The 12,216-nt window shown below is 34.1% G+C and overlaps 2 protein-coding genes across 2 annotated transcripts; one reads left to right on the top strand and one right to left on the bottom strand.

Moving 5' to 3' along the window:
- Window positions 1-4,853: 4,853 nt before the first annotated feature.
- Window positions 4,854-6,274, top strand: LOC111435596 (dof zinc finger protein DOF4.6-like). Its single transcript, XM_023073005.1, has 2 exons — window positions 4,854-5,042; window positions 5,344-6,274. The coding sequence occupies exons 1-2, from the start codon at window positions 5,019-5,021 to the stop codon at window positions 6,052-6,054; spliced, it is 735 nt and encodes a 244-aa protein (XP_022928773.1). The 5' UTR covers window positions 4,854-5,018; the 3' UTR covers window positions 6,055-6,274.
- Window positions 6,275-7,752: 1,478 nt separating this feature from the next.
- On the bottom strand, window positions 7,753-11,636 carry LOC111435816 (BTB/POZ domain-containing protein At3g05675). Its single transcript, XM_023073381.1, has 2 exons — window positions 11,452-11,636; window positions 7,753-9,166 (listed from the first exon to the last, which is right to left on the bottom strand). Exon 2 carries the CDS (start codon window positions 8,802-8,804, stop codon window positions 7,905-7,907), a length of 900 nt encoding a protein of 299 aa, XP_022929149.1. The 5' UTR covers window positions 8,805-9,166; window positions 11,452-11,636; the 3' UTR covers window positions 7,753-7,904.
- Between the last annotated feature and the right edge of the window lie 580 nt (window positions 11,637-12,216).

Genomic DNA, 12,216 nt, shown 5'->3' with positions numbered 1-12,216 from the left:
TTCTTCCATTAACACATCATTTGGATTATGAAGTAGTTTAGTCATGCTCGTATCGTCGATTCATTAACTTTTTATAATAAAAATCCATCAAAATTCTTATTTACTTTAAAATTTTCAGTATAATCTCTTGTTAGTACTTTGCTTTATCACAAAGTGTAGCTCAATTCTAATTAATCTTATATTATTTTTTATATATTAAAAAATAATTAATTTTTTTTTTAAAGGTGGGTATATTTATTTTATGGTTGACGATGCCTCCAATTGAATGGTTCAACCACTTTTGAGGTTGCTATCCACACTTTTTTTTTTTTTTATTCCCATTTTCTAAGATTTTTCCTTATCAATTACAACCCGACTTTAGGGTAAATTCAACATTGGAACTTTTTTTTTTAATATTAAAAAAAAAGGTGAAAATGTCACGAGCATTTTTAATTTTTTATTGTTCTTATAATTATAATATCTCGATAATATTTACGACAAATTTGGATTTATTTATTTATTATTTATTGAATATTGGAAGAAATTCAACAAATAGCTTATTAGTCTAAAAGGATAAGTCTAATTTTTATTTTTATTTTCTTTTTGTAATTTACTAATTGTTTTATTTAAAAAGGCATCTCTATTATTTGATATTTTATGGTTAAATTATTATTATTTTTTTCCTTTTTAAATAAGAGAATATAAGCCAAATAATAATAATAATAATAAATAAAGAAAAAAGAAAATTATAATTAAAAAATGATGCATAGAAATAAGGAGAAAAAGGGAAGAAAAGAATGGTCAACTTCATCTAGTGGGTTCTACCCTAAGTTGCATTGGAAATCTTCTTTGATTTGAATATCTTATAATTCATAGTTGTCCCACAAAATAAAAGTCATCAACCCCTTTGGTAAACTTAACCACACATTGACCCTAGTACGAATTTAACCCATCGATAAAGTCCTTCCACGCTTCCTCGGTTTGCTGGAGCCAGAGCTAGTTGGATTGGGGGAAAAAGTCGTAAACGTGATGGAGAGTGACAGAAGACGTGCTCGTACGGTTCAAAGATGTGTATGATCAACTCATTGATGGTCTGTCGTAAAATCTTTCTCGGTCCTAGCCGCTCTACCTATTTATACTCGTAACTTGATTAGAGGTCGACAAGTGTGGTCCCGTACAAAAATTAAGTCCGGTCATTTGGACATTTATTTAGATTGTATATAGGTATTAGACCACCTTTTAGATTTGGGTATTTCAGTCATTTACTAAATTTGATTTTAAGATTTTAAAGAAATTATATTTTGCTATTTTTAAAAATCCTTATTTATGGGTTGGGTTCGGGTCCAGCCCATTCTACCAAGCAGGCCATGCTCGGCCCATGTTTGTGGCCCAATCACAATTTAACAAGAAATTTATATTAAAATTTATTATACATAAAATTTTAATTTATATCTCACAAAAACAATTAATTTTTCACAATTTCAAAAAATAAGATATTTAAATTTTTTCGTTCGATTTCAATAATAATAATATTTATTTCAATAGTAAATTATTAAGGGTCAAACCAGAGAAGTCAACAAGCCGGTTGGGGAATCACTCTCGTATGGGACAGACATGTTATGTCCATTAATATTGTCGTAATTGTTATAAACAAAACTATAGAATTGTCACTATCGTGCACGGTAAATATGTTACGTCTATGGACAAAATTACAATATTATCCTTGGTTCAATTTCATGTTTTTTTTTAATAAAATATTAAAAAAATGCCAAATACTACTCATGAAGTTGAACTATGTTTAAATTGACACGCATAGATATAATATTTATTTTATTGAATTAAATATAATGTAAAAGACAAAATAGTGGAAATAGAACCTCCGGTAGAATGTCCACTTCGCCCTTCGGTGGACAAGAAAAATTCATCACTAGATTTGGTGGGTCCCATATGGGGAAAAAATCTAATCTAGTCGAGTCTAGTCTAATCTACCATGTTCCTCGTGAATCAACGGCTGTGATCTTCTCATCGGCTCCCATCGCAATCAGTTTGACCTAAATTAAATAAAAATTCCCGCACTGGATTTTTTTTATTTTTTTTTCATATTTAAATGGGAATATTTGCGATAAGGAATAATTCACACACACACACAAAGCATATCGATTATCTTTTTTAATTTTTAATCTTTTGGGTTTTTTTAATTTTCGGTGCCGACTGCTGACGTGTGACGCACTAGCACATGCGGTCCACGTTTGACAACAGCCTAGTCACGTGACTTCATAAGATGGGGACGAATTTAATTTATATAAAAATATATATATATTTATGTGCACGTAACTAGATAACTCGAAAAAATGGGTTACTAACTCGGTTGTGTGGATAAATATGATTTTTTAAAATAATTTAAAAAAACAACGGGACGACCCAACTTACTCAGTTGAGTTGAACGAGTTGGGTTGTTCAATTCACCTGTTCAACCAACTTAAACCAGAGCAGAGAATATAAGTCCACTTGTTCGTTTTAAAAGTTTCTATATTCTTATAAAAAAAATGTTTTATTCCTCTCTTCGAGGACCAGTGTTTTTGCTGGCACTCGTTCGTCTCTCTAATCAACGTGGTATATCAGAAAAAAATATTGGTACAACACGGTTGCTATTTACGTAATTACAAGATAGTCCCCCAATTTGCCATAAATATAATTCAAGGCCCACAAAAACACAAAATTGCACACAGGGAAGCGATTATTTGATTATTTGATTATATATCATCTGACAGAGAGTGGCACGTGGGCAAGCGTGCTTGGAGGGGCCCATGTAAATAAAAATGAATGGCTATGATTACGCCATGGAATTAGGGGGATCGCAATCATACACCGTTAAAAATATGATTGCATTTCTGCGGTTGAGTGGAGGTGAAGCCAATGCCAAACAGCGAAAAAAATAAAAATAAAAATAAGTTCAATATTATTATTTAATCTAATTATTTACTTATCTCGATTATCATTTGTTTTCTTTATTTTTTAATATAATTATTTAAGTCCATATTATTGAAATTATAATTATACTTAATATCTTTGTTTCCAATTATCGAACAATTAATGTATTAATTAAATGTATTCATTGTTGGATGATGAAAGTCCCACATCTGCTAATTTAAGGAATGATCATGAGTTTATAATCAAATAATACTCTCCATTCGTGTGAGGCTTTTTGGGAAACCCAAAGTAAAGTCATAAGAGCTTAGGGTCAAATGGACAATATCAGTAAAGTATTTAATATTTTGTTAAAATAACATGTAATATGGATAATTATTTTTTTTAAACAAAAAATAATAATTATGAATATAATACTTTTTAAAATGAGAATAATTCCCTAATTATAAATAAATAAATTAGCTGAAAAGAAATAAAGATAAAATGGAATCATTTAAGCAATCAATCACATCAAATAAGAATCCAATCTAAAAAATGGTATTGAATGGGAAAGTATTGGCCAACTGGTACAGCTTTTTTGGTACGGACACCACAACATTTAGGAATTTCTTAATATATATATATATATTATTTTTTTTTATCTTCTTTTATTTTAGTTTTTAAATTATTATAATTTAAATTCCCCGTTCGACTATCGTTAATTCAAAAAAAAATAGGGAAAAAAAACATAATAGGATGCTCGTATGTTCGATATATTTACTCGTTACGATAACGATTATCTGCTTTGAATTGAAAATTAAATGAATCACTGATGACGACTACAAGACTGATAGTGAGATAACTAAAGTTCATTTTGGAAGAGAAATATAAAAATAGAAGTTGATAGTGATATATATAAATTTCTTAATACACAGCAAAACAAAAGTGAAGTGAGAGAAGCACTCTCTAAAGTGTTCATGAGAGAGTGTTGGAGAGAGATGATCGGTTCATGGAAATGTAGAGAAAATTATTAGACGAGACTGTCACAATATGACTTCTTAGATGAACGAAACTATGTTGGTTTGTCGAGATAGTATTTAGTTTTAGAAAGTAAGTCAAGTAGGTAATGAGTCTTCTTGCAAGAAAAGTCGGGGAATATCGATGTCATCTAGTGTCGAATCTGAATTTCAAATCTTATATGGGTATAGAAACCTCTTTCTAATATACCCATTTTAAAAACCTTGAATAGAACCCTAAAAGGAAAAACCCAAAAAGGATAATACACATCTGTCAAAACATTTTTTATAAGGGTGCGGAAATCTTTTCCTGACAGACATGTTTAACAAAATAAAAAAATGACAATATCGGCTAGTGGTGAGCTTGAACCGCTACAAATGGTATCAAAGACAGACACGGGCAGTGTGCCAGCAAGGACGTTGGGCCCTCAATCACATTAGTAGGAGAGGGGAATAAAACATTTCTTACAAGAGTGTGGAAACCTTTTTCTAACAGACATGTTTAGCAAAATCTAAAAATGACAATATCTGCTAGCGGTTAGCTTGAATTGTTACAAATGGTATCAAAGACAGACACCGGATAGTGTGCCAGCGAGAACAGTGGGCTCTCAATCATATTAGTGGGGGAGGGAAACAAAACATTCCTTATAATAGACCTGTTTTAAAAACAGACCTGTTTTAAAAACATTGAGGAGAACAAAAGAGAAAGTCTTTTAAAGAGAACAATATCTAATAACATAATAGTGAGCTTGAGCGGTTGCAGTTTATTTCTCGAAACGGACTAGCCATGGTTATGGCCACTAACCCAACCATCCACCCACCAACCCACCCACACTAAGTTTCATATTTTTTTACATGTAGACAAACATTCCCACTAAGTCTAAGTATACAATTATTGTAAACTCTTGGGAAATATAGAATATAATTTAACATATAATAAAGAATAAAACTCTATCTCTCTCTCTCTCTCTTCTTTCTCTCTCCTCTTTCTCTCTCTTCTGTTTGAGTGTGAGCTGATGAAAAGAAGAGGTTTGAGCGATTGATAGGCCAGAAGTTCCACATGAACCATCTGGAAACCTTCTTTTTTCAAGCTTTTCTTCAAATTTCTTCATTTCCATGGATACTTCTCAATGGCCACAGGTATTTCTTCTTCTTCTTCTTCTTAAAGTTCTAATTTTTCTTCATGGGGTTTTGGTTTCATCTCAAAATTGATACTTTCTTCAACAAAATTGGCCCTTTTTTGTGTATCTTTTGATGTTCTTCTTGTTTATGTGTGCAAAATTGATACTTTCTTCAACAAAATTGGCCCTTTTTTGTGTATCTTTTGATGTTCTTCTTGTTTATGTGTGCAAAATTGATACTTTCTTCATCAAATTTGGCCTTTTTTTGTGTATCTTTTGATGTTCTTGTTGTTTATGTGTGCAAAATTTGAACTTTTTAGGAGATTTTGATGAAACCCATTCAAGAAATTGTGGCAAACACTTACCCAAAACAAGGAGTTTCAAGTTTAGAGAGAAAAATTAGACCCCAAAAGGAACAAGCTTTGAATTGTCCAAGGTGTAATTCGAGCAATACAAAGTTTTGTTATTACAATAATTATAGCCTCACACAACCAAGATACTTTTGCAAGACATGTAGAAGGTATTGGACTGAAGGTGGTTCCTTAAGAAACATTCCTGTTGGAGGTGGCTCAAGGAAGAACAAGAGACCTTCTTCACAAAAGAAAGTTCTTGATCTCCCACAAAACCCTAATTCCGCCTCTTCCGAGACCGTTGTCGTCGGTCGTAACCCTTCGACGATTGATGTCACGACGAATCACCTCTCGGCGATGGAGCTTCTCACCGGGATGACGAGCAAGAACTCTAGAGACTTTAATTGTTTTCTTCCAATGCCTTCCATCGTCCCTGATCCTCGCTCCGTTTACACGACCGGGTTTCCCGATCTCCACGAGCCATTTAAACCAAGCCTTGGATTCTCTCTTGATGGGTATGGAGTCATCCCGACCGAGGTCGGCAATGGGGAAGGGAGGGCGATGCAGCTGCCATTGTTTGAAGATTTGAAGCAAGGAGAGTCTAATGGAGTTGAGCAAGGCAAAGAACAAGGAGATTCAAATGGGTATTGGAGTGGGATGTTGAGTGGAGCATCATGGTAAATTCCAATTCCAAGTCCAAATCATATCTTCATTTTCATATTCTTGTCGTTTTTTCGTCGATCGCGTAATTAACCAATCTTTGTTCTTGTTCGTGTTCGTGTTCGTGTTCGTGTTCGTGTTCTTGTTAAGAATCATCGACAAAACGATGAACTCGAAAACTCTAGAATTGACGTATAAAAACAATTTAGAAACCCTCTTCACTTTTGAGCACTTTCACAAACCCTTTATTTTCTTTCTTTTTGTGTAAGAGAATTGTTTATAGATATGCATTCTGACAAACAAGACCTAACTTTTATTTTTGTTCTCTCAAAGGGACATAAAAAAAAGACATGACATTCTAAAACATAAATAAAGAAAATTCGAAGGGTCGTGCATACAAATACTAAGAAGTACATCGATCGGAGAGGGGAACGAAACAAACATTTCTTATAAGGGTGACGAAATCTCTCCTTAGCAGACATGTTTTAAAACCTCAAAGGGGAAGTCCGAAAGGTAGAGTAGATTTCAGATGAGATTTTATGGTATTATATCTACATAAAGACAACAGATACTCGTAATACATACGAGAGCTAATAATAATTAGACCGTACCAAGTAAAAGGACGGCCGCTCGACGGATAAAATTATTTTAGGATATTGATATGAATTAAAAAAAAGTTGGTGAATATTTGATTGAAAGCTACAAAAATAATGTTTGCTTTTGTTATCATATGCTAATATATATATATATTAAAGTTTCACTTCTTTTAGACTTTAGAGTTTTTGAAACCCTAAATTTAATTTTAGGTTTCAATTTCATTTAATATGCTTATGTGTAAACAGCTCATTGGTCCTCACATGTCTTCTTCCCATTTTATTAATTTATCTGTCGTGTAATATTAAATTAGTTAACATTTATTTAAAAATAAATGACAAAAATAATCTTTTGTCGCTATTTAGATAGACCTTTACTATTTTATTATATCAGGTCAATACCGGAGTGTATGACCGTTCACCAGAATCACGTCTACACCCGCTTGGACAAAGACAAAATGTATACAGGGGATATGACTAGTTCTCAACTATAGTAGGTAGTTGTTGTTACCTTTTGTTACATTCCCATATAACACCAATTTCAATTTCTTAACTCTTGCTTCGAAAAAACTCTTTGGAAATCTCTCTTTCGAAATTTCTCTGCCCCGCATTCTAAAACTTTCTTTTTGAACCGGGGCTAGAGGCTCGAGCATACGTCGCTTGGCCGTAGGCGACGCAAGAACGTCTCAACTCTTGCTTCCAAAACTCTCTTTCGAAATCTCTCTGTCCCTATTTTCTAAAACTTTATTCTTGGACCAGGGCCAGAGGCTCGAGCATACGTCGCTTACTGTAGGCGATGCAAGAACGAATAGGCTTAACTCACTTATTGTGAGAAGTGAGTGCCACACAATCGCAAGTCCGCTATCATGAAAGTGCGATTATGACAAAGTTCAAGATACAAATTAATATTTGCCTTAATTTTTTAAAAGACATCATAAATGGTCTCATATCTTGAAGTATGCTTCTATTTAATCACTAACACCGATCCCAATCCCAAAATACTAGTGAAACACACATCAATCTATTAAACTATATGCTAAAATTATCAACTTGAACATAACTTAACTCGTTAAGATATATGTGAACAAGAGGCAAAACGTTACTCATAAAGTCGCCTCAATAGTAAAGTTAACAAGAACAAAAAGTTTATAGTTTTCATTTTTTTTTCTCTGTAGAGAGGGAGTTTTATTAATGGAACATATGAAGATTGATAAACTTGCTATGTCCTACATGAATAACAAACATTTGAATCCACCTAGCAGAGTCGTAGCGATCAATTCAAAAGCTGATTGCAGCATCATCATTGTCAGAGCAGGCTCCATCAATACCTTCAACCAATCTCCGCTTTGCAGATTTGGTCCTATAACACCATAATTCAAAAGCATCAGTTAAATCAGGATACTGCATTTCCTCTGCTTTCATCCAGTCTACCAAGATACCTGCTTGATCATTTGAAGGCAATGTCAATACCATGGACACAATTGCCCCCTCGATATTCAAGCACAGCTCGTCGTCCATCTTGTAACTAAAATCTGTCTCTGCGACGCACTTTGAATCGAGCAGAGGCTTCATCTTCCTGATATATGGAAGCCAGAATTGAAGCAGTGACAACCGGTACGGTGCAGGAAGAATCACAGTCCCATAGCCAACAGCTTCCAAGGCTTTGTTGGTCATCTCAATCAGCTTAACCTTCAAACCCCACATTAAGGAATTTAACTTTTCGTCCTCGATGACCTTCAGTACGTTCCCAGATATCTCGATCCAGTTGGAAACGAAGTCTTTCATTAAATTCATCTTTGGAAGTAAAGAACATATCCATTCAAGATCAGATAGTGTTCTCAATAGCTTGTCTTCGTTGACTTGAGATGTAAGGTCAGACTCCAAAAGTAGTGAAGATAGATCTGTCTGAAACGATGCACAAGTTCTAGAAAGACCCATTCTCAACACGGATTTTACTTCGTCGTCAGTTATTACCAACGACGTATCGGCGTCTGCTCTTATCATGTAGTCAACTTGTTCCTGAGCAGATCTTTGAAGCTCATCTCCAAATGGCACACATGGGCTGTTAATTGACAGAGCAAAGCGGAGAGCTGAAACAAAAACATCTTTTGTGGGACTCAAATCTGCAAATTCGACACTGGGCAGTGTCGACATCGCTTCAGACATTGCTTCAGACATCGCTTCAGATATACGCTTCAGAGATAGTATCTGATCCGGATGATGCTCAAGTACATGTATAGAGAATCAAGCAGAGCCCAACGTGTCTAAAACTCATTTTGCAGAGAGATGAAATCTCAGTTGAACATTATCAGAACAGAAATCCAAACAGCAATTTACTTCCGTCTCATAGGTTAAAGAACATTGATTGCTATTTCCTCTCCACTCTTTTGTTGCAACAACTATAGCAGTAAAGTTCACAGTAGCTGGATGCTTCAGCTCTGCCCTCTTCAAGGAGCAGGGCAATATCCATGTTATGCGCAGTTTATAAAACTTATAAAACCTTTCAGCTACAATCAAGTGGCTAATATCAACCAGAAAAACTGAAAAAGTGCAGAAAATAGGATTTTATACGTCAGTTTCCTTGTCTGTACAAGCCAACAATAGAATCTCTTTTGAGTTACAAACAATTGAGCATAATCATCAAGATTCAAGTTGACCAATTCCATAATACATTTGGTACAGGATACTTAATAAATCAGCAGCTCAATTTGACCAATGGCACCATGATCGCATACAAAGACTAACAGCCTTCATTTATAATAAAATAAAATAAAGCAGGATCTAGAAGAATTAAGTTCAGAGTTGTTATCAGTACATAAAGTAATTAGTCATTCATTTCAAAGAAGAAACGGTCTGCAAGAACTTACTTTTAAATCTTGGGGAACTTATTGCATACAGAGAATGTATTAGCAATTCACACTACCCTTTTAAATCTTGTCAAGTGTTCATGGAACTTTATCAAGTCATTTTCAATACAGACATTCATCTCGTAAACAATAGAAGTGAATTCTGATAATACAAAAATATCAATAGTATATAATCTTTTTTGAGAAATACATTCCTTTTGCATTCACTTTAAGCCTCACCAATAAATTAAGAATGGTAATATAAAGATTACACAGAAGAAAACTTCTTTGCGTCAAATCTTAAGATTTTTCATGTGTACACACACGATTAACTCACATGGGCACATATGTATGCATAACTTAGCCATGCCATTAAAAGTAACTCGAGTGTCGAACAAATGGTGTATTTTGTTTGAGGGCTCCAGAGAAAGGAGTCGAGCCTCAATTAAGAGGAGGCTGTTCAAGGGCTCTATAGGCCTCAAGGGAGGCTCTATGGTGTATATTGTTCAAAGGGAGGATTGTTGAGGATTGTTAGGAGGGAGTCCCACATCAACTAGTTAAGGGGTTGATCATGAGTTTATAAGTAAAAAATACATCTCCATTGGTATGAGGCCTTTCAAGGAAACCAAAAGTAAAACCATGAAAACTTGTGCTCAAAGTAGACAATTTCATACCATTGTGGAGAGTCGTGATTCCTAACATAAACCTCTCTTAAAGGTCAAAAGTTTAAACTTTCACCATCTGGTTTGAACAAAAAAAGAAAACTAATATTAAGATTTAACTAGATTGAAGAAAAATTCTATGCCAAATAAACTTGAGCAAATTGTTATATACATGTGTGAGTGTGCATGTGTAAGTGGCTATCCACAGATTGCATAGTCCAATTAGAGGTAAGGATAAACCGAAATTGATTTTGGCTGTTTATAAATCCAACAAACCCAACCTTATAAAATCGCATCCGACTGGGATGAGTCTCCCCTTTTGATGAATGTAAGAAATTATAAAAGCAAGTGTATACCTCTATTGAGAGTAGTTTACAGCCATTTGACAATAGAAACCGGTTAGGAATCACGGATCTCTACAATGGTATGATATTGTCCACTTTGAGTATATAAGCTCCCATACCAATGGAGATACTATTCCTTGTTTATAAACCCACGATCATTTCTTAAATTAGCCAATGTGGGACAATCCTCAACAAAACCTACCCCGGTATCATAAAGTACTAATTTCATACTATGAATTTCACTTCCTTCAAGCAATGTATCCAAACAGTGTACATGGCAGCAATTTCCGAGAAAAATCGAAGGCATGAATATGTACAGCATTTTAATGATAATTGCAGTAACAGAAGGGACTAACTCAAAACAATGAAATTCACTTCATTTAAGCTATGGAAACAGTATAATTGCAACAATTTCCAACCAAAAGCTATGTTGAATTAGTCTAGAACTTCAATGGTCGTCATGAAGCAGCAACAATAACACAGACAAACCCGCGAGATTTACCCATAAAGCAATAGAAATTACATGCATAAACCAACATAAAGTAAACACACACAGCTGCTGAAATAATTAAATGGAGTACATACATGCGAACCACTGCTATATTATCAGAACAACAAAAATTAACAACTTAAAACCACCAATTCCACAGACAAATTGAATAATTATGGTAGAATAATTACAAAAACGTTCAAATCAACGGAAGTGCAAAGATCCTGATTTAAACCAATATAATTTTTTACTTGAAAACAGCAACTGAACCTCGCGCCTTGGAAGAGGCTAACTGCTATCCGCAAGAGAGATTCGAAAATCAGTATGCAAATGCTAATGGAAAATCTTGAGAACGGATAAAACGAAATCGAAAAAAAACATCCAAATAAAAAGCAGAAACAGTAGAACAAAATCACAGTAAATCAACAACAGAGACACTGATGCGCTCAAGGGGAAAAAGGAAGAAGTAATAAAACAAAGTACCGTTCTAATTCTCTTCCATGTCTGCAAATTTTGCTTTGAGATTTAGAAGAAGGAAGAGAATCAATTGAATTGAAATCGAGAATTTACAGCTTCAGTCTATGGATTTGTTGTCGATTATCATTCCACACAGAAAAGAACAAGAACTGTCTGTGCCCTCATTGGAGAAAACGGAGACTTTCATGATCTTTTCTAAAATATCTCAATTTTTAATACATTTTTTTTTAATTTCATAAAATTTGGTGTTATATTTAATAGATCCATTAAACTTCTCTAGTGCCCATTGCTTGATTGCCGACTATTAGTAGGGGTCTTTTGACCTCTAAAGTCACGTGTCGTTGACTAAGCTCTTGTGACGGACGAGTTTCAAGGGCCGCCTTGTAATGTAATTTCCACTAAGCGATGCTCTCCGCATTATAGAACCAAAGTTGAATGATTGTTGCTCGAGTTTATAGACCAATCAACTAGAAAAGGAAGTTCATTCTATCGAAAAATAACGATCTTCGCCCTTGCCATCAAACTTACCTTCTAGCCATCGACCAATTTTGTATGACTTGGAAGAATAGTAACCCATGGTGAAAACTAAAAAATCTACGGGTTTATGGTAGAACCCTATATGATTCCAACTCGAGCGAGAACGAATAATCTTAGCCACCAATGCTGATGCCTAAAACGTCAACCTAGGCTCGGAGTTAACATAGTAAATTATTGAATTTTAATTTAATGTTTAATAAATTCAAGTTAATAAAAAAAAAAAAAAAAAAAAAA

This window comes from Cucurbita moschata, unplaced genomic scaffold, assembly GCF_002738365.1.
Source record: "Cucurbita moschata cultivar Rifu unplaced genomic scaffold, Cmos_1.0 Cmo_Scf00050, whole genome shotgun sequence".
Taxonomy (NCBI): domain Eukaryota; kingdom Viridiplantae; phylum Streptophyta; class Magnoliopsida; order Cucurbitales; family Cucurbitaceae; genus Cucurbita; species Cucurbita moschata.
The sequence above is the reverse complement of the archived record's forward strand: the minus strand, read 5'-3'. Positions and strand labels throughout refer to the sequence as shown.

What these genes read in the sequence shown, in the direction of transcription:
- LOC111435596 (XM_023073005.1), top strand. Translation starts at nt 5,019, where the DNA reads ATGGATACTTCTCAATGGCCACAG. An exon ending in ATACTTCTCAATGGCCACAG is followed by an intron (nt 5,043 to 5,343) that starts GTATTTCTTCTT and finishes TGAACTTTTTAG; the next exon opens with GAGATTTTGATGAAACCCAT.
- LOC111435816 (XM_023073381.1), bottom strand. Translation starts at nt 8,804, where the DNA reads ATGTCTGAAGCAATGTCTGAAGCGATGTCGACACTGCCCAGTGTCGAA.